This window comes from Arvicola amphibius, chromosome 9 (assembly GCF_903992535.2).
Source record: "Arvicola amphibius chromosome 9, mArvAmp1.2, whole genome shotgun sequence".
NCBI classification, from domain to species: domain Eukaryota; kingdom Metazoa; phylum Chordata; class Mammalia; order Rodentia; family Cricetidae; genus Arvicola; species Arvicola amphibius.
Window position 1 is genome coordinate 36,791,570 of NC_052055.2, and position 22,179 is coordinate 36,813,748.

The following is a 22,179-nucleotide window of genomic DNA, read 5'->3' on the forward strand; positions in this document are numbered from 1 at the left end:
GCGCTCCTCATGAGATGCTGGGGTCTAGAGGCTGGATGTTCCTCTTTAGACATATTTAAGACTGAACAGAATACTGAGTGTGGTGTAGGATCTGGTGACCTTTCTGGACACCATTACCACAATGCATCTCAGAACTTAGTTCTGAGAATTTAAGAACAGAATTTAAGGTTGATTGGTTTACATTTACCTTACCAGATGAAATCTCGGTTATCACCAAGTTGGTTAATTCTCCTAGTTTTTGTCAACTAAAAATCTGATCAACAAAATCTTCACATTTGTTTTGTAGGCAGGGTTCCTCTGTGTAGCCTGGACTGGCCTGACCCTCACTGTCTAGCCGTGTAGACCAGGCTGGCCTGACCCTCACTGTCTAGCCGTGTAGACCAGGCTGGCCTGACCCTCACTGTCTAGCCGTGTAGACCAGGCTGCCTGACCCTCACTGTCTAGCCGTGTAGACCAGGCTGGCCTTTCCTAGATGAGCATCTTTCCAGCCCTTTGTTTCCATCTACACCTGAAGCAAGGCCGCACATAGCGTTCCCCTTCCGGCTGGGCAACTCGGACCTCAGTCTTTGTCTAAACAGCTACCAGTCTTCTTAACAAAGACCAAGGGCTGACACATGCCATAATGCAATCTATTTATTCATTAGCATCTCCCTGATAAACAAGCCTCTCCAAAAAATGAAACAGGCACAACCTGAGCTGAAGAACCCATCAGCACCCATTCTTTCCTGCTCTTTAGCCACAAACTTCATGACTTAATCTCAGCAAAAAGAACTGAAATCAAGGTATTCTGAACCACTGGATCCAGGTAATTTTTCGATTTAAACCCATTTTCACGGGGACCAGGATTTCTTGCTCCTTTACAATCCACTGAACACTTGAAAAGAACTACAGAATAACAGTGTGTAGCTGAGTGTGCCCGCACAGGACTCGGGACACTACACCAGACATTTGACTGTATTACTAATAGGGCTCGCGATACGCAATCTTCTCTGACCGAAAGCGACTGTCAGTGTTATGAGCATGTAACACTATTTGATCAGTGAACTGGACTCATGTTTTAACTTAGAAGGTTTATGGGGACACAGTCTCACTGTAAGTCAGGAAACACTGCAGACTTGAGGCCACTGGGAACTATGTGAGTCTAAATTACATTATTCTGCTAGATTATGCCACTGTAAAGAATGAAGAAAAAAGCCAAGATGGTGGTGCACACCTTTAATCCCACTACTGGGGAGACAGAGGTAGGGGGATCTCTGTTAGTTCTAGGCCAGTCAGGGATACATAGTGTACATAGTGAGACCTGGTCTCAAAAAAAAAAAAAAAAAAAAGACCAGAGAAAACAAAAATGTACACCTGTCTATTGTGAACCCTAGGCAACAAATTTTAATGTACATTTTTTGTTTGTTTTTTGTTTTTGTTTTTTTGGTTTTTTGAGACAGGGTTTCACTGTAGTTTTAGAGCCTGTCCTGGAACTAGCTCTTGTAGACCAGGCTGGCCTCGAACTTGCAGAGATCCGCCTGCCTCTGCCTCCCAAGTGCTGGGATTAAAGGCGTGCGCCACCACCGCCTGGCTGTTTTTTGTTTTTTGAGACAGAGTTTTCTCGTTGTAGCCCTGGCTGTCCTGGAACTAGCTCTGTAGATCAAACTGGCTTTGAACTCAAGAGATCTGCCTATTTCTGCTTCCTGAGTGCAGGGATTAAAGGTATGTGCCACCACTGTGCTGCTCTCAATGTACATTCTTGAGGTGAAGGAGGCACTTCAGAATTAAATTTCCCGACAATACAATTAGCAAAGTCTCAATGATCTTTCCGTGTCTTCTACAGACTTAGCTCTGCTTTCACCTCCATCACACTCCCATAGGGTTTTAGCAGGGGATGCACCTCCTCTTCTAGAAACCTGTGGACCTGCCAGGGATGAGCAAACACAAGACAAAAGGAAACGTTAGTACCTTCCTCAAACCAGTTTGAGCTAAGGCTGACGCTGCTAAAGCTGCCTCCACTGAGCATGTGCTGTCCTCAGCTGCCTATTGGCTAGGTCTCCCAGACACAAGCGTGTCACAAATGCTGTCTCAGCCAGAGGCGGGTCACTCTAAAGTAGGCCAGATTTCTCCATCCTCTGCCCCAGTCCCATCTGACCAGTTCCCAAGGGATTAACTCTCTTCCCCTTGCCTACACTGACCACTACCTTGGCTGAAGTCCTCACGAGAAATGATTCTGTTTGCATTCAATCACCTGGCTCTGTGTACTGCATGTGGGCGTGGCTGCCCCGCCCGTGGAGGCTAAAAATGCACTGAATCCTGTGGAGCTGGTCTGGAAAGAATTTGGGCTTTGTGACATGAACCCTTGTGGCCTAAATATTCATTCCTTGTTAAAACAAAACAAAACAAAACAAAACAAAAGGTACAGTTCTGATCTTTAAGAAAAATAAAACAAAAACTAACTCTTCGTTTCAAACAGCTGAGTGAGCGTGTTGTGTAGATGCCTGTGTACTGGCTGCCATGCGCCACGAGGCAGAATTCTGAGATCCTTGGGGTGGGGAGGTCTCTACTTTTTTGTCTGTTTGTTTTGAGGTTTTGAGCAGGGTCTCTTTACACATCTATGCAACTCCTAGAGTGTCTAGAACTCACTATGTACCCCAGGCAGGAATTAAAGGCCCGTGTCACCACGGCCAACCTCTACTATACTTTTTAGCCTCCCTAGGTGGCCCCTCTAGCATTTCCCCCACAGCCCCAGAGGCCCAGGCTCTGCAACCAGCATCGTAGAGACAGCAGTCTCGAGAGTGCCCTACCGGACAGTTACCTGCTGGGGTGCTCGGCCAGTGAAAGAAGAGGGGTCCAACAGATGCTCCAACTGGGAGTGGATGGGGTTGAAGTAGGCATCTGCCCGAATGCGCTCTATGAGGTCATTGTCGCCCCCTTCCTGCTTAACCACAGCAGCTGCCTGCTGGGAGAGCACTCTGATCTTCTCGTGGCAGTCCTGTGGGGGAGAGAGGTGGTATGAGCACATAATCACCGGGTGCCTAGACCTCCGCCTACTGAGGTGGCTATTCCACAGTGACTCCTCCATGGCCTCTACTGTGACCCCAGCTGAGGGACACTCTTGAGACGGGTGCTCCTCCTCCCCACAACCTTGTGAACCATTGGTTCTTGTTTCCTCCTCACTCCAAACAGATTCAGACCCAATGACAACCATTTTTCTGATTCACCTTTTTTTCCTTTGGGGAGAGGGGAATCTATCTATATAGCCCTGGATAGCCCTGAACTCTCAGAGATCCACTCTGCATCCTGAGTGCTGGGATTAGAGGTGTGCGCTACTGTACTCAGCTTGATTCACTGTTACCATACCTGTCGGCTGCCCCCAGCTTTGACCATTGCCATGATGATGTTCTCTGTAGCCATGAAAGGCAGCTCTTGCCGAATGCGCCGTTCAATTACCTAGAAGGGGCAAGACAGATGTTTCAACATTATGAGCCACAGAGTACGCCCAGTAGGTCAGGAAATGCACAGGAGGGCTACGGACTGTCACTGTTTACAGAGATGGGGGATGCAATGCTTTATTCAGGACCACGTTGCTCAATTTTCTTATAAATTTAGATTTTCTCCCTCCCTTCCTTAAAAAAATGAAAAAGTCTTTAAGTAAATTCTCAGAAGCAGCTTCATGGGAACAGTCCTCAAGATTGTCAATTTGGGTGGCGAGCTGGCCCAAGAGCACTTCTTGCTCCTGCACAGGACCTGGGTCTGGCTCCCAGCGGTGACAGGGCTGCGCACGGCCACCCTCCCTCCACTTGCTGAACTTCACTGCCCTACTTCAATGAGTGTGTGATGGAGAAGAACCCACCTGGTCAGGTACCTAGAACAGAGCAAATGGCCAGGTGTGGTGCTGCATGCCTTTAACCCCAGCACTCCAGGAGGCAAAGGCAGGACACTCTGTGAGTTTAAGGCCAACCTGGTCTACATAGTGAGCCCCACACTCAAACAATAAAAGCCAACCAACCATGATGAAAACCACACAAAACGAAACAACAAAAACAGGTGACTAGCGCCATTTTCTCTTCCTGGCTACCTGCTGCTCAAGTCAAGACAAGTCAGTGTTTTTCTCGGTCTGTACGCGTGTCTATGAGTTAAACAGATCTGCTTCCCTCTGCTGTCCTGGACTCAAGAAGGAGGTCTGGTAAAAGAGCTCCCCTTGGCCAGACTTCAGCACCCCAGTACATTCCTTCCGGAGCACTCCCCTTCCCATATCCGAGGCCTCTTACTTTGGGGTACACCACCAGTCCTTCAGAAATGTTCTGCAGGGTATTTAACACAGTATCTGCAGTGAGAAACGCTTCCGCCAAACAGAGCCGTCTACAAAACAAACGCATTCAGTTAATCAAACGTCAGAGACACACAAGGCGTGTCCAAGAAGCTGCCCTATTGACTTCTCATGCCTTATGTACGCCGGGCAGTTTCCTTCAGTCTCACGATGTCGCTCACCCCAATGTGCTCACAACCCTCTTATCTTCACTTCTAGTCCATACCATCTGCCCAAGCAGCAGACACGTAAGGCTCTACCCCAGACTCCAGCATCAACCTAGCCCCCCCTCACTGGCTCTTGCTCACCACTACCAAGCTGCTCTCCCCTGCAGTGGGTCTTTTCTCAGGAGCACCCCACTCACCAAGTTCTCTCGTCAGCCACCCAGGCTGGCCTGTTGGCCCCTCTACTCGTATCTTCTTTCCACCCACGTGGCCACTGGGCTCAGGTGGGCTCGGACCCCTGAAGTGGTCTACCTCGTTCAGTGCCTCCTGCACACAAGACTCACTAAATGACGCTGGGGAATTTCAGCAGGCAATCTGAATTTGGTTTTACTGTCTACCACGGCCTTCTGTATCTGAGAGCTTAACACCCATAACTTCTGTTAGCCACAGGTTGATAACACTTGGAAAAATCAACTGCTCAGCAGTCAGTTTCTCTCACTCCCCAACTACCACAGTAACAGCAATTATTCACCAGCATTTACACGGTATCTACAATCTACAGCATTTACAGAATACAGGAGATGGTTTAGCCATTAAGAGTGCTTATTACAGGGGGGCTGGAGAGGCGGAGTGGTTAAGAGCACTGGCTGCTTTTCCAGAGGACCACAGTTTAATTCCCAGTACCCACATGGCAGCTTACAACTGTCTGTAACCCCAAGATCTGACACCCTCACATAGACATACATTCAGGCAAAACGCCAATGTACATAAAATAAAAATAATAAATTATAAAAATTTTTTTAAAGAAAGAAAGTGCTTGTTGCTCTTACAAGAACCTGGGTTCGGTTCCCAGCATCGCACAGCCAGCTTCCAACCATATGTAACGCCTGCACCAGAGAATCCAGTAGCCTTGTCTGAACTCTGTGGGCACCAGACATGCATGGCGCACACATACACATATACATGTATGCAAAATATTCATACACATAAAATAACCTAAATTTAAAAAATATAAAATAGACAGGAGGACATGAACAAACAGGTTTTCACAGCAAAGCTAAGACTCCTCTTGGGGCTTTTAGACTCTTCATAGACTAGCTGCTACCTGTGTTCATACCTTAGCCAAAAGGGCTCCATTCGTCGACTAGGTAGCTCCCTATAACCTCCTGCTTGTGTCTTTGTGTGTGCTCCTGATCACCCTTTAAGTGCCCATGTTTCCTTTCCTTTGAGACAGGGTCTCCAGGTCAGGGTGTGGTGTGGGAGGTCCTTCTATGTGTCGCTTTTATTGGTTAATGAATAAAGAATTGCTTTGGGCTTATGGCAAGGGCAAAACAGAACTAGGCAGGAAAAGCTAGGCTGTATGCTGGGAGAAAGAAGGGTGGAGTCAGAGAAGCCATGTAGCCTGCAGGAGACAGATGCTGGGAACTTAACCCCAGTAAGCCACAGCCACATATATGTATGTGGCAATATACAGATTAATAAAAATGGGCTAAATTAATATAAGAGTTAGACAATAAGAAGCTAGACCTAGCTGGGCCAAGCAGTGATTTAATTAATATTCTGTGTGATTATTTTGGGTCTAAGCTAGCCGGGCAGCTGGGAACCAACAAGCAACCTTCCTCCAACAAGGGTGGACACTGACTCCCTATGAGAATGGCCTTGAATTTCTAATGTTCTTGCCTCCAACCCTGTCCCCACGGAAAGCTGGAATTACAGGTGTGTGCCGCCATGTCTGCTTTTTAGGTGGTAATGGAAATCGAATCATAGGCTTTGTGCACACTAGGCAAGCACGCTACCAAATGAGCCACATCTTAACACTCCCTTCCTAAGTCGTAAGCCATCGCCTCCTTTAGGAAGGCTGCCTGAGTCTTCAACCACTGCACGAGGGGTGCAGCAGCAAGCAAACTGCTCCAGCCAAAGCTTCTTGAGGATAAGGAAGAAAGCAGACATGTTCAAATCTGCCTTTCTGCTTCCTTCCTCTAGAACTCCTCCCATTGTGCTGCGTGTGTTGTCCCAGTCACTGACCTGTTGGCACTGTCATCCAGTGTGCGCTCAAACCACTGCACAGAAGCTGTCTGTAGTGGGTCCATGACAAGGGCCATTAGGTGACGGGCCAGGCTGCAGCAGCGTTCAGAGCGCATGGGGTTCCGCTTGTATGGCATTGCACTTGAGCCTGCCCAGAGAAGAAGACAGGATGCAAAGGCAGAAAGGGATCTAGGGACAGCAAATGCACAAGCATCTGCTGGGCACACCTGGAGAGCCACGGGGACACCCAGCCGCCTCTCCAGCAGCCACTGCTCCACACTCACCAATCTGCTGTTTCTCAAAGGGCTCCTCCATCTCCTTCAGGTTTGCCAGGAGACGAATGTCAGTGCAAATCTGGGGAGGCAGACCAGGCATCATTCCATGCTTGCTACACAGGGGCCCTGAGGCCAGGCCAGGTGCCACACAGGCGCCAAGTTCTTTTTCTGTTTGATTGTTTCTGAGACAGGGTTTCTCTGTGTAGCCCTGGATGCCCCGGAATTCACTCTGTAGACCAGGATGGCCTAGAAATCAGAGATCAGCACCTGCCTCTGCCTCCTGGGTGCTGGGATTAAATATGTGCCACCACTGCCAGGCAGGTAATAAACTCTTAGCATGTGCTGTTGCTGAGTTCAAAGCCAGCCCTACCCACCTAAAAGTCCACAGAGTTTCTACTCAGGCTTTGCGCCTAAAAAACAGAGATGATGAATACAAAGAGCAGACTAGGGAGGTGGCTCTGTATTGAAGCGCTTGCCTGGAATGCACAGGGTCCCGGGTTCTAAGGACCATAGAACAGAAACAGAGACATTCTTAGTCAAAAACTGTGTCAGGTGTCAGGAAGCTGAGTGTGGTGGCGGCTCTAACTTCAGTAGCTCGGTTGTCTTAGGATAGCCTGGGCTACACAGCAACACCTTGACTTGAGCGCAAAAGGGAAAGAGACGTAGACAGATCATGAAAAGGCAAGATGATTATGTGTTTTTTTTTCCTCTTTAAGACAGGGTGTCATGTAGCTCAGGATGGCTTTCAGCTTGCTATGTAGCCAAAGAAAACCTTGAACCAATTCTGCCTCTCCCTCTAACGTGATGGAACCACAGGCCCATGCTACTATTTGCCTGGCTGAAGAATTTCAATTTTAACATATCCTTCAACAGATGAACATGTTGTAGATGTAGGAGTAACTTCCTTCCCTTTGGCACATCTCAATTTAAAGGCTTTCCTTATAGGTCCCAAATTATCATCACTAATGTATTGAGATAGGATTAACTAAAAGTTTGTGTTGTGGAATATTTCTTTATACTGTGTGAATATGTCACTGGATTGGTTTAATAAATAAGCAGACTGGCCAATAGCTGAACAGGAGAGTTAGGAGGGACACAGAGAGAAGCAAGATGAGCATGCCATGCTGAGAAAATGTACCAAGCCACATGGCAGAGCGTAGATAAGAAATACGGGTTAATTTAAATGTAAGAGTTAGCTAGTAACAAGGCTGAGCTAATGGCCAAGCATTTGTAATTAATATTAAGACTCTATGTCAGTTATTTGGGAACTGGCAAGTGGGAAAGACACGTCTGCCTACAAGCCTGGGGCTGCTTTGGTCTGTCTGAGGGTTCCTTAAAGTTCCCACCCTGCAAGCTGCCGCCCTTACCTTGTGCACTGACGCCCCTAAGCTGGCCAGCACAGACAGCACTTCAATGTCCACTTTTCGTGTATAGGTCTGTCCTGTGATGATGAAAGCTCTAGAAATAAACAAAAAAAGAGATCTATGTTAAAACATGTGATTATCAGGCTGGAGAAATGGCTCAGAAATCTCAGAACTCTTCCAGAGGTCCTGAGTTCAATCCCAGCAACCACATGGTGGCTCATACCCATCCACAGTGGGATCTGGTGCCCTCTTCTGGCATGCAAGCAGAACACTGCATACATAATAAATAAATAAATCTTTTAAAAATATATGATTTTTTTAAAAATATATGATTATCACTGGGCACTGGTGGCGCCAGCCTTTAATCCCAACACTTGGGAGGCAGAGGCGGATGGATCTCTGTGAGTCTGAGGCCAACCTGTTCTAAGGAGCTAGTTCCAGAGTAGCCAGGGTCTCACAGAGAAACAATGCCTTGAACAAAAAAGAAAAAAATAATTGTCAATTGGGTATAGTAGTGAACACCTTTAATTTCAGCACTCTGGAGGCAGAGGCAGGCAGACAGATCCCTGTGTTTGAGGCCAGCCTGGTTTACATAGCAAGCAACAGAACAGCCAAGACTACACAGAGAAACCTTATCTCAACAACAACAAAAAAAGAAAGAAAGAAAGAAAGAAAGGAAGGAAGGAAGGAAGAAAGAAAGAAAGAAAGAAAGAAGAACAAAAAAGAGACTGTGATATAGAAAAACCAAAAATGACCCAAGTGATGGCTTGGCTTTCCAGGTGTGCTCAATTATGCCCTAACAGGCAACTGGCTTCTGAATTAAGTTCTTTATCCTGTTTAATAATCCCCAGCAATGCGGAGGAGGCAGAACCTAGAACACCATGTCCCCTGCAGCTCCATGAGGTGTCCAGGAAAAGGAATCATGGAGGAGCCTGGTGGAGCTTAGCACAGGTGGCCAGAGTCACAGCTCCTCACTGAGGGTCCCAGGAAAGACACAGAAACACTGACACATCAGGGCATGGGGACTGAGAGGACTGTAGCCCTCTCTGAGGCTGGAGGACTTTGGTGAATTCAAGTTCAGTCTGGGCTTTACAAAGTGAGACTTTATCTCAAACAGACAAAGCTGGAACAGAAGAGCAATATGCGCAAAGTTGCTGTAAGGAAACCGGGGGCTGGAAAGATGGCTCAGCGGTTGAGTACCTACTGCCCTTCCTTCCTTCCTTCCTTCCTTCCTTCCTTCCTTCCTTCCTTCCTTCCTTCCTTCCTTCCTTCCTTCCTTCCTTCCTCCCTCCCTCCCTCCCTCTCTGTTTTTTTGAGAAAGGATCTTGTGTATGTAAGGCAACTATGTAGCCACTGTTGTCCTGGAACTCAGAGGTCTGCCTGCCTCTGTCTCTTGAGTACCAGGATTATAGGTGTGTGCCACTATGCCCAGTTTCAGTTGCTGTTTTTGAAGGGGACTGGGGTGTGATACCCAGCACCTACATGGCAGTTCACAACTGTCTGTCATGCCAAGTCCCAAGGGATCTGACACTCTTCTTGCCTCCGTGAGCACTGCATGCACATGCTATATAGACACACAGACGAAACATCCCGATAAATAAAATAGATAAGCAAGGGACGGGAGAGATGTCTTGGCAGTAAGCATACTGTTGCACTCACAGGGGATCTGGGTTTGATTCCCAGACATACACAGTGGCTCACAACCATCCTAACTCCAGTTCCAGGGATTCCAAAGCCCTCTTCTGACCTCTGCAGGTACCAGCCACAAGCGCAAATGTGATACACAGACATGCAGGTAAAACATTCATTCATACACACACACACACACACACACACACACACACACACAGAGGAGGAAAAGGAGGAACAGTTGAATCTAGAGACCCAGCATTGTCCCAGGAATGTACCTCTTAAACCCTGCCTTCTCTGTCACCATCTTATCCAGCTTCTCCACCTTTAAGAAAGACAAGACACATCCTGTTAGAAATGCGGCTGTCCCAAAGCTGAACGGTGCTCCACAATTTAACCCAGCACTCGGGGGGCAGAGGCAGGAGGATCTCTGAGTTTGAGGCCAGCTTGGTGTACAGAGAGTTCCAGAACAGCCAAAGCTACACACGGAAACTCTTGTCTTGAAAAACCCAAAATAAAAAAAAGAGCACTGGTTCCTCTTCCAGAGGACCCAGGTTAAATTCCCAGGATTCACATGGCAGCTCTCAACTGTACTTAACTCTTAACTCCAGTTTCAGGGAATCTAACACCCTTATGACAATGTACATAAAGTAAAATTAAATGGAAGGAAGGAAGAAGAAAAGAAATGTAGGTGTGCAGCCTGAGTATACTTGGACTGGTCATCTAGCTGGGTCTTGGGCCTCCTCTGACACATTCTGAATCAGTCCTATCAAGCCAGAGGCAGCCTTGTCTTGTGGGCTGCTACCACTGAGTTAAGCTGTCCCTCAGGTCACTTTCAGAATACCCTTTTTTGGGTACTGCATACAATAAGAAATGAATGCAGTATGGGTATATTTTTATTATGTTCTTTAAATACTTTTATTTTTGTGTGCACGAGCACACACATGACAAGAGTATGGAAACAGGACAGCTTGCAGGAGCTGGTTCTTTCCTTCCGCCATGTGCTCCTGGAACTGGCTCAACTATCCATTTTGCTGGCCCCTCAGAATACCTTCTGGTGGTCCCCCTCGAAGAGCTGCAGGAAGCTGGCCTGGGTGCCAGTAGTGCCCTTCACTCCCCGGAAGCGGAGCTCATCACGGACACGCTTCAAGTTCTGGAGGTCCACACAGAGATCTTGGATCCAAAGGCAGCAGCGTTTCCCAACTGTGGTCAGCTGAGCAGGCCTGAAAGGAGGACAGAAAGAACACAGAGGTCCACATCGAGGCCTACCTGGGAGGCAGAGGCAGAGCTCTGTGAGTTTGAGGCCATCTTGGTCTACAGAGTGAGTTCTAGAACAGTCAAGGCTACACAGAGAAACCCTACCTCAAAAAAAAATTTGTTTGAAAGAGGCTATTTTCCTTCTAGGTTCTGGGGTGGAATCCAGAGCCTCATACAGCTTAAAGAGACAAGATTACTGACTTAAAACTGCAGCACCTAGGGGTGTTTTAATCAAAGGCTAGGGACAAAGTATATTGTGTAGACGGCCAGATGTTGACAAGAAATGCTTACAACAGCCAGTGACATCCAGTCACACTGGGAGATCCTAAACAAGACTTCCTTGCTGACTCCTGCGCAGACTGACCTGTGTGGGCAGGTCCATGGCAGCAACTAATCATGGCAGTTGTGAACGCCAACCCAACCAATGCTCACAACTGAAGGGGCAAACAAAATAAGGCAGATCTATGGGTGGGATGCTGCCTAGTCATTAGAAAAAATGAATTCTAGACACATACTACACCATGATAGATACATTTTACACCAAAGAAGTCATCCACAGAAGGGCATACACTGTACATGATTCCATTTAGATGCAGTCTCTGAGGTGAGCAAATCTATAGACAAAAAACAGGGTTGGGTTTGCCAGGGTGGGGAGGGATGGCAGAAGAGATTGCTGATAGAGATATTATAAAATTAAGGTGTTAATTATTATACACTGTAAATATACTAAAAATAGTTTAGCATTCCAAAGGTGATATGAGGTTTTTAGGGCTGTATTTAGTGATTATAGAAATGTTTACAAATTCTAAAAATAAAAACTACGGGGCTGGGGTTAATCTCGCCATGCATCATGGGGAGGCAGATGCAGGCAGAGGTCTTCAAGTTTGAGGTCAGCCTGGTCTACACAGGAGTTTCAAGCTAGCCAGCTACACAGTGAGCCCTGTCAGAAACAAAACAAAATAAAATAAGAAAAGCAGAAAGAACAGGGTTCGGAGTGCAGTGCTAGGGTAGAGCTTCTGTCAGCATACACACAGACCAAAAGGGGAATTTTTAAAAAAGATTTCTTGTGTATACAATATTCTGCCAAAAGAGGGCACCAGATCTCATTACAGATGGTTGTGAGCCACCATGTGGTTGCTAGGAACTGAACTCGGGATCTTTGGAAGAGCAGCCAGTGCTCTTAACCTCTGATTCATCTCTCCAGCCCCAGAAAGGAGAAATTTTTAATTATTATGACCTAAACCAGGGTAATCAAATTAACAAGATGATAATTTTTCTACAATATTTTTCTTTTCTTTTGAGAAAAGATCTGTGTATCCTTGGCCGGTCTTGAACCTGAAACATAGACCAGGTTGGACTTGAACTCACATAACTCCCGGCCTCCCGAGTCCTGGAATTAAAGGTGTGCATCATGATACCTGGTCTTTTGTGTTATTTAAACGTTCTTGTCCCTAAACATACATTCACGCTGTCATTTTTTTTTTTTTTTGAGATACTGTGTAGCACTGGTTGTCCTGGAACTTGCTCTGTAGACCAGGCTGGCCCAGAACTCAGAGATCCTCCTGCCTCTGCCTCCGAGTGCTGGGATTAAAGGTGTGCACCACCACCTTCACATTGTCTTATGAGCAACATTCTGCTGGCTATTACTCCAACCTCTGGGCATAATGTACCTTATTTAATAATTCTTTTATCTGTCAAGTCATCTAGACTGTTTTCAGTGATACCATAAATGACATTCTTACATAATGCTTTCCCCTGAGTCTGGATTACTGCTCTGGGCTAGACACGTAAGAAACATAATAATAATAATAATAATAATAATAATAATAATAATAATAATAATAAAAGCTGGATGGTGGTGGTGCATGCCTTTAATCCTAGCCCTTGGATCTCTGTGAGTTCGAGGCCAGCCTGGTCTACAGAGAGAGTTCCAGGATCTGGATCCAAAGCTACACACAGAAACCCTGTCTCAACAAACAAAACCGAAAGAAAAAGAAAAGAATAAAAAGGAACATGAGGGACTGGAGAGATGGCTCGGCAGTTACAACACTGGCCACTCTTCCAGAGGACCTAGGCTCTGTTCCACATAGTGATTTATAACCTGTAACTCTAGCTTCAGGGGATCTGATGCCCTTTTCTGGTCTCTCAGACATCAGACATGCAAGTGGTGGAGAAACATGCATACATGCAGACAAAACATGCACACACATTAAAAAAGAAGATAAGTTTATGAATGATTCTTTATTCTTGATAACTACAAACTGTTAACTCTTGGACCAATGAGGTAGTTCAGTTGGTAAGGAGTCTACTATCCAGTCTGATGGCCTGGGTTTCAATCTCTGGACCACATTATGGAAGGAAAGAATGAACTTTTACAAGTTGTCCTCTGGCCCCCACATGTGCAGTCATGACTGCACACAAATAAATAAATGAATAAATTTAAATAAACATCGTCATTAAAAAGTTATACTTTTCATCGTTGAGATGGTTGCACGGTACTGTCTGTCTAGCCTAGACCTTGTGGGCTCAAGCCATCTTCCCACCTCAGGCCGTCAGTAGCCGGGACTACACTTGTATGCCTCCAAGCATGGCGTCAATGTAGTTTATTTACTCTTTCTTGTCATTCTGGACGCAGACTCAAGAGTTCAATCATGCTGGACAATCACATTCCCATGAAGCAACAGCCCCAGTCCCCAGAAAAAGCTTCTAATCAAAGCTTCGGACACATTTCTAACCAGTGTCCCGAGTTATCTGCTTATGCTTTGGGATTCCGGCCTCAACAGCACAGTAAGTTCAATTCCCCAGCGGTCATCTCATCACTCACTGAAAATGTGTGAAACCCAAGGTGGGCAGAGCAGCGTGTTCCTTGGCAAAATCAGCAAGCCTCGAGATCACTCTAGCAAGCTACAAGAAAGAACATGTGGGGGAAAGGGCGTGAATTCAACTGAGTTCTTCATGTAACTTCAGCTAAATGGTCACAAAATTTAACATGAAATTACACCTTCAGCTCAGTGAAGAGAGTGCTCAGGCCATTTCACCTTTGTATCCTGAAGTGCCCCTGGCAAGGACCACAGAACCAACATCTGAAAGCTGAGTCGACTTCCTAACATGTCTCGAGCTATTTTAAGACCATTGCAGAAGAACAGGACCAAGACATGGCCTAACCTGACACACTCCGGCAATGCGTCTCTGGTTGCACCGACTACATTTAAAAGGCTATGCTTTAAAGCATTCAATCACTTCTACTCTTCCAGGTTGGCCTTTAATTCTGAATCCACCCGCCTCTGCTTTCCCACTGCAGGGATTAAGGATGTGAAAACACCATATTTATGTTTTAACCCAAGAAGAAACAATTAACTCCACAGATGACCTACAGAGTCCCTGACTTGACAACACTAGGTATCGACACTGCCTGAATTCACACAATTTCAGATCATTCCTATATGAGGCATCTAAACTGGTAGGAAACTCCTGTCAGCATCTTACCTTTGGCAAAAGCAGGTCAAATGCATTTCTCAGAATAATGAGGTCCTGAAAAAGAAAATTCAAAGGTTTCACATTAAACAGTGTCAAACAGTAGTATTACAGTTTTAATACTTTCTGCCATTAGAGCTGGTGTCTCAGCTAGCAAGCAACCCAACTCATCATCAGCAAACATATGTGCTCCAAAAGATGTCAAGAGGCGGTTTTCCCCTCATCACCATTTAAAAACATGGAAGCGGGGGTGGGAATGTAGCTCGGTGGGCAGAATATTCACCTAGCGCGTGCAAGGGCATGGGCTCCATCCCCAGCATCACTAACCTGGTTCAAACTAGAAATTAGTTGGTATTGGCTACAGGAGATGCTCTTGGGGTGGGGAGCAACATACTGAGCAGGAGGACTACTGGGCTACGGGGTCACAAGAGGACAGAACTTTTACTGGCCACGCTGACTCACTTCTTCTTTCTTATATGAGACATTCCATTACTATTCTCCCTACTTTTCCTCACCTGTTTGTTTGCCTGCTCGCTCATTCATTCATTCATTCATTCATTCATTCATTCGAGGTAAGGTCTCTCTATGTTATCTCTGGTTGTCACAGAACTCACTATGTCCCTGCCTCTGCCTCCCGAGTGCTGGGATTACAGGTTGAAGCCACCCTGTCCTGGTCATCTACACTTGTTGGCACAGGAAGGCATGACCTAGAACATCAAGGTTTAAGAAGCTGCAGTTTCCCAGGAGAGAATAGTGTCGCATGTGTACTGGACAAGTGACCAACCACTGAGCTCTACCTGCAGGCCGCCGGGCCACTCTCACGGGAGGTAAGAGAACATATTTTGGGTGACTCCGAAGCAGGCCCCTACATCACAAGGATCACAGAGACAAAGCATCACTGGGAACTTTAAAAAAAAAAAAAAAAAGATTTTCCGAGTCAACAAGATGGCTCAGCGGGCAGAGGTGCTTTTGTCGCCAAGCCTGCCAGACCTGAGCTGCACCTCAAGGGCCTGCACGCTGGAAAAGGAATGCCAGCTGCCTGTGTTGTTCTCTCACCCCCATGCTGACACCATGGTACACATAATCCCCCCAATAAGTAAGTACACGTAATAAAAGAATATTTTCCAAGTAAGAGGATTATTCTTCCTCATCTGACCCTTACACAGATATTTTTAATTACACATTACTTAACACTAAAGAGGAGCTGGCCCCAGTGGTTCCCGCCTGTATTCAACTACTCAGATGGCTGAGGCAGAAAATAGAGCGAGCGCCCCAGCTGAGGACCAGTCTAGGTAACACAACCATGTACTGAGACCCCATGGCAAAAGTAAAAGTCGGAAGTGATGCACACCATTAACCCCTGCGCTCGGGAGGCAGAAACAAGGGATCTCTGAGCTTGACGCCAGCCTGGCCTACAGAGTGAGACCCTGTCTCAAAAAAATGTCATCTTCATCTGAAATGTATTTGGAATCTAATGTCAGGTCTCACAGGGGCAGAGTGACAAGCACCGAGGTCCTGGTCGTGTGCACTTGTGAGGGGCAGTGTCACTAATGTTTCAAATGGCCCTCCTCCTCGGGGTCTCAAGCTGTTTATGGGAATGGCCACTGCACCCAACCTACAGGGCGCCTGGCTCTTCTACTTATGTATCACAGGTTGCCTCACACCGTTCTTTATACATTTTCTCATGTGCAGAAATGGGGACAACGAAGTCACACTCAAATGACTCAATGCTCTGTGAACGCAGGTACGGGTCAGCTTTCTGGAACTAGAGGCAGAAACAGTGGCTGACCACAGAGATGGCACTGGTTAAATGCACTGGCTGCTCTTCCAGAAGACCTGGGTTCAAGTCTCAGCACCTACATGACAGATAACAACCTGCCGTAACCCCAGTTCCAAGGGATCCCACACTTTGTTCTCACTGGGCAGGCATGGCACACACATAGCACACAGACATTCATGCAGACAAAGCACCCAAACACACGGAGTAAATAATAATTAAAAAAAGAACAATTGGGGAGCTCAGTGGTTAGGAGCACTGACTGCTCTTCCAGAGGTCCTGAGTTCAATTCCCAGCAACCATATGGTGACTCACAACCACCTGTAATAAGATCTGGTGCTAACCCCTGTCTGCAGGGACACATGCAAGCAGAACACTGTATGCATAATAAAGAAATAAATCTAAAAAACTAAAAAAATAATATTAAAAAAAGAACAATTGCAATACTATTCTCTCGTTTCAGAAGTCAACAGTGGTTACAAAGGCCCTTGGTCAGTTTGAAAAATTAAGAACACACAAATATATTATAAAGGCTGAATCCCAAGCACAAGCTGCACAGGCTCCTACTGTATTGTCTCCGACGTAACAGGAGGTGGCACCGAGGTGAATGATGCCGGCAGCTTTGGGACAGCAGTGGCCGAATGTGTGCACATGAGCCATCACGTCGTGCCGCAGGCGCTTCTCTTCCTCGGCTGCCATCTGGAAGTCAATGTTGCTCAGGTTTGACTTCATCTCCTGGATCTGCTCATCGGTGATAGGCAAACCCAGGGTCTGCAGAACAGGCAAAACAAAGTCCAGTAAGCTCTACGTTCAAGTATGTGAAATGAATTAACTCCTGTATTAAAACCTGGGGCAACAAGTTCAAGTGTATGGGTTCCAGGAGGAGGCATGGATGGATTTTCTAAGAAAACTCCTAAACAGGAAGCAACAGAGTCTTGGTGTTGACTGTTAACTCCTGCCCCTCTCATTCTTGTCTTTGGGCTCACCTGTCATCAAAAAAAAAAAAAAAAAGGCCTTCTCTAGCGTCCTGTGTCAATGCTGTTCCCCTGGCTTTATTCAGCACACCTGTCGCTGTATGACATTGTCACACATTAATTAACCTATTTAGCTCTCTTGAAAGCACACTGCATGAGAAAGAGCTTTGCTCTATTTATTACTTAATTCTTCGGGCACCTAAGTGTACAAAGTGTGGTGGCCTTCCACCTGACTCAGCTGTACTTACAGCAACTAAAATAGCCATTCCATAATGCTGGGCTTAGTGCAGCTCGTGCCGTGGTCCCAGCACTTTGGAAGGAGAAGCAGAAGGACCCCGACTTCATGTCACTCTCTCCAAAGGAAAACAAGCCCGGCTTAGCTACTAAAACGCTTGCCAGGAAAGCCTGCAATTCGTGCAGAGGTGAAAGGAGAGACCTATTCCACAAAGATTGGTCACGTAACCTCCACATGTGTGTCCCACCACACCCATACCCACATAGATTCATGCTGCGATGCTGGTAATCTCTTGTAGTCCTCCTAATCTTTCATTTCTCTCTCTGTATTGTTTTTTGAGACAGAGTTTCTGTATAGACCAGGCTGTCCTCAAACTCATAGAGACTTGTCTGTCTTTATCTTTAATCCGGTGCTGGGATTAAAGGTAGGCACCACCACCACTGGGTCATTTCTCATTTTTTTAAAAATTTATTTTATTTTATGTGGATGGGTGCAGTAGTGGTGCGGATTTCTCAGTGGTAACCAACAGCTCTAAACTCGACTTAAGGCCTGCTCAAACAGAAGGGAAATCATGCCCAGTTCTGGAAACGTAGCCAACTACCTGAGCTAATGAAGTCACGGATCTTGGAGAACCCGCAATGTAAACTACATTCTAAATATTTGTCTTTAAATCCACAGCTAAGTGTAGGTCTCACTCCCATCAAAGACACTTCCTGAGTCCTCCACAGAGAACCATAACCTATCAGGACAGGGTTGTGAAGCCCAGTCCCAACTGATACATCTACAGCGCCACTGCACACAAGGCTCAGAGATCCAGAAGCTATACCCACGAAGTCTCACCAACACGGCTGCCTAAATGTGAGCAGGACAAGGATGACACCAATCACAGACATGCTAACAAGGAAGGAGTGAAGCTCAGGAGGCCTCAACTTTAGACAAAAAAACGACAGCCAACCAAGGAATGCTGAGAGCAGAACAGTCTTCCCCTAGGTCATCCAAAACCAAATGGTCAGCCTGGGAAACAGACATGAAGTGACATTATACAGACTGAGCAGGTTGTTTGTATATACTTGGAACACACACACCAACAAGTATTAAAGAAAAAGGGGCTGTGCATTTCAAGAAAGAGCAAGGCACAGGGGCTGGAGAGATGGCTCAGAGGTTAAGAGCACTGACTGCTCTTCCGGAGGTCCTGAGTTCAATTCCCAGCAACCACATGGTGGCTCACAACCATCTGTAATGAAATCTGGTGCCCTCTTCTGGCGAGTAGGCATACATGGAGGCAGAACACTGTGTATGTAATAAATAATCTTTAAAAAAAAAAAAGAGCAAGGCGCGCACACGTGTGTGTGTGTGTGTGTGTGTGTGTGTGTGTGTGTGTGTGGCACGTTACATGGAGAGAAGGGAGAGAAGCAATTATAATCTCAAAAAGTAATTCAAATAAAACTTATGTATACATGTGTACGTGCATGCATGTGGCCTTTCACATGAGCGCAGGTTCCAGTAGTATCTAGAAAGGATGTTGGATCCCCTGGAACTGGTGTTGCAGGCAGTTGTGAGCTGCCTGCTATCAGTGCTTGGAACTCAAGCCAGGTCCCCTGCAAGAGCAGCACAAGCCCTTAGCTGCTGTGCTGAGCCACCGCTCCATCACCATAGCTTCTCTTCCTTTAAATGGGGGGAAGAATACATGCCATTTATACATATTTAAGGACTATTAGACTACCATAGAAGGCCTTAAAGCAGGCTTGGGACCAGAAGGCACTGGAGAAATTGCTGCTATCTTTTCAGTGATGTCTGGAAGCACAGTGGAGGGGTTGGACAGAGAATGCAGGATGAAGATTTCCTTCCTAGGCACTGAGTTCTTGGTGAGCACGCTGCTAACTTGCTCTTAAACATGAGAAGCATTACAGCTCTCTGGATCACCTTCAGCTTCCTTCACCTTCTCTGGAAAACCTCTTCTCCAATACACTTTTAAAAATTACTGGGCTGAGGTCAGACAGTGGTGGCGCACGCCTTGAATCCCAGCACTTAGGAGGTAGAGGCAGGGGGATCTCTGAGTTTAAGGTCAGCCTGGTCTACAGAGCAAGACCCAACAGCTAAGTCTACAAAGAGAAACCGTGTCTTGGGGGAGGGTGGGGTGTGTGTGTGTATGTGTGTATGTACGCATGGATATAAGTATATATTAGAATGGATAAGTTGTACATGCAGCCCATGTAAGAGAAACTATTAAAGTAACTGTGTTATCAAACCCTTTAATCTCACACTTAGGAGGCAGAGGCAGGCCGATCTCTGAATTTGAGGTCAGCCACGCTACACAGTGAGACATCATCTCCAAAGACAGACAACCCAACCCCCCCCCAACACTTAAAATCAACCACTATCAAAAAACCCCTGCAAACCCACAAATCCTCTACAATAAACACTTGCCCAGATCCTCCCTTCTCAGAACAAAATACAACCAAAGAAGAAGCAATAGCAGCGCAGGAACAGATTCCAAAGCTGTCACTAACTTCAAAGGCACCGAGGAAGAAGGAGAGGCTAAGGGCTCAGTTTAGGCTCTGCAATGGATCTAAGTTCAAATCCCAGGTCTGCTGTCAGGAGCCAGCTCGGTAACCGGGGGCAAGCCTTGCTCCCTACAGACTTGGTTTTGTCCCTCACAAGAAGAAAAGTCGTGGACTGCAGATATGGCTCAGTGGTTAAGAGCACTTGCAGAGGACCCAGATTCGGTTCCCAGGACCCACGTGGCAGCTTTCAACAGGCTGTCAACTAGTTCCCTCTCCAGGCAACCAGGTATGTGTGTGGGGAACATGCATACATGGAGGCAAAACATTTATATGCAAAAAATTAAATATAAATACGTCTTTTTAAAAGGGTGGGGGAAATCATCAAGTTTGCAACGCAGCTGAAACAAACTTTTTTTTTTTACCATTTATTTTTTTGGTTCGTGTGTGTGTGTGTGTATGTGCTTGCCTGTGTATATGTGAGCGCGCGTGGAGGTAGGAAGGCAAATAGTGTCCACCATGTCGACCAGGGCTCGAACTCCCGTCTGAAAGCTTGGCAGCAAGCGCCTTTTCCCCCTGAGCCTGCAAGGTTTAAATGACATGTGCCCTGGAGCTGTGCTGTGGAAGGATGCTAATTCCCAACGCCTTGGCCAAACTGAAGTCCTCCAAAGATGCGCAGGGCTCTGGGACTGTTGCCGAGGCAACAGGTGCTCGGGTTGTGACCTTCCTCGCGACACGGGGCACGGCCAGTTACCTGCTCAGCCTCCGCCAGCCACAGCCACAGCTGCCGCCACGTCTGGAACTTGTACCTGTCGCTGAACAAGAAGCACATCTCGTGGCTGGCATAGCGGGACGCCAACGGAGAACGGTAGCTTTCAGGACCGCCAGGGTCCCCGGCTGCAGCCATTTCCAGCACGCGACAGCGGCAGCGGCAGACACGAGCAGCACGGACAAAGGCGGAAGCCTGGGCGCGCGTTGGGCGGGACTTCCTCTCTCGGCTCCGCCCCCAGGCGTAGCTTTGACCGGGGTGGTGGAAGTACCGGTTTCGCCCATCCCTGCTACTGCGTCAGGCGTTTAGCTTGGTTTGTACGAAACACGATTAAAGCTTCTTAATCGATGCCCACCCGGTGCCTCCTCAGTGCTCTCCATCTGAGGAACACACATTAGGACCAGCCTTTAACACAGAAAGGGAGGTTCCGGAGGCATTCGCAGGGACGCCGGGAAGGAGCCCCAGTGGAGCCTGGAAGTACTGCGGCCCCGCAGGAACCAGACTCCGCGGGAGACAAACTCCTAACCCCCTGCGGATTCCGAGCTCCCAGAGAGCTGCCTCTCAGAATTAGCCAACAGTCAACGCGTGACCGCTCCGGAACAAATCCAACCCGAAATTCAATTTTTCTGTGGCAGGATAAAAATGAAAATCGTATACTTTTTTTTCCCCAAAGAACTAATACTTAACCGGGCGGTGGTAGCACACGCCTTTAATCCCAGCACTTGGGAGGCAGAGGCAAGTGGATCTCCGTGAGTTCTAGGCCTTCCTAGACTACAGAGTGAGTTCCAGGACAGGCTCCAAAGCTACACAGAGAAATCCTGTCTCAAAACCCCCCTAAAACCAAACAACAAAACCCCAACTTCTTTCCCCCCCCAAAAAAACCCTAAAAACTTGATACGTTAAAATTCGATTGACTTCTATATTTGCACAGGAAAGGGCAAAGCAAGATAAATTGACTTTCAGCAGAAAACAAAAGAATCAAAAAATAACAAAAAAGACCTGCCTTTGGGTTTGGGGCTGGAGAGGTAGCTCAGCAGCTAAGAGCACTGGCTGCTCTTTCAGAGGACTGGGGTTCAATTCCCAGCACCCACATGACAAGTCACAACCGTCTGTAACTCCAGTTCCAGGGGATGACACCCTCATACAGACAGTATGCAAAACACCAATGCACACACACACACACACACACACACACACACACACACACACACACACACACACACACACACAAAGACCTGCCTTTAAGATTGCTCTGAGACTGTGCGGATGAGGCTCCAAGGGACAGCAGCATGTAGGGAAGATGGGGGGGTAATCGCTAAAGTCACTTTGTTAGAAAGTGTCATAATGTCTAACACTTTATTTGGCAATTAAGTACAAATGTTAGAAATAACAACCATTAGTAAAAAAGTAAATAAATCTGAAAAATTTTGTTTTGAGAAGCCAG

At 46.7% G+C, this 22,179-nt stretch overlaps 1 protein-coding gene across 1 annotated transcript; it reads right to left on the reverse strand.

The window, feature by feature from the left end:
- Positions 1-1,595: 1,595 nt before the first annotated feature.
- On the reverse strand, positions 1,596-20,927 carry Adsl (adenylosuccinate lyase). Its single transcript, XM_038342298.1, has 13 exons — positions 20,721-20,927; positions 16,824-17,027; positions 14,492-14,536; positions 13,830-13,909; positions 10,800-10,971; positions 10,027-10,073; positions 8,123-8,213; positions 6,765-6,834; positions 6,481-6,628; positions 4,254-4,344; positions 3,343-3,432; positions 2,798-2,974; positions 1,596-1,903 (listed from the first exon to the last, which is right to left on the reverse strand). Exons 1-13 carry the CDS (start codon positions 20,871-20,873, stop codon positions 1,817-1,819), a joined length of 1,455 nt encoding a protein of 484 aa, XP_038198226.1. The 5' UTR covers positions 20,874-20,927; the 3' UTR covers positions 1,596-1,816.
- Between the last annotated feature and the right edge of the window lie 1,252 nt (positions 20,928-22,179).

Coding starts and splice junctions, on each gene's coding strand:
- Adsl (XM_038342298.1), bottom strand. CDS start 20,873: ATGGCTGCAGCCGGGGACCCTGGCGGTCCTGAAAGCTACCGTTCTCCG. Junction 17,028..20,720: donor GGCTGGCGGAGGCTGAGCAG/GTAACTGGCCGT, acceptor CCTGTTCTGCAG/ACCCTGGGTTTGCCTATCAC. Junction 13,910..14,491: donor TTGACCTGCTTTTGCCAAAG/GTAAGATGCTGA, acceptor TCTTTCTTGTAG/CTTGCTAGAGTGATCTCGAG.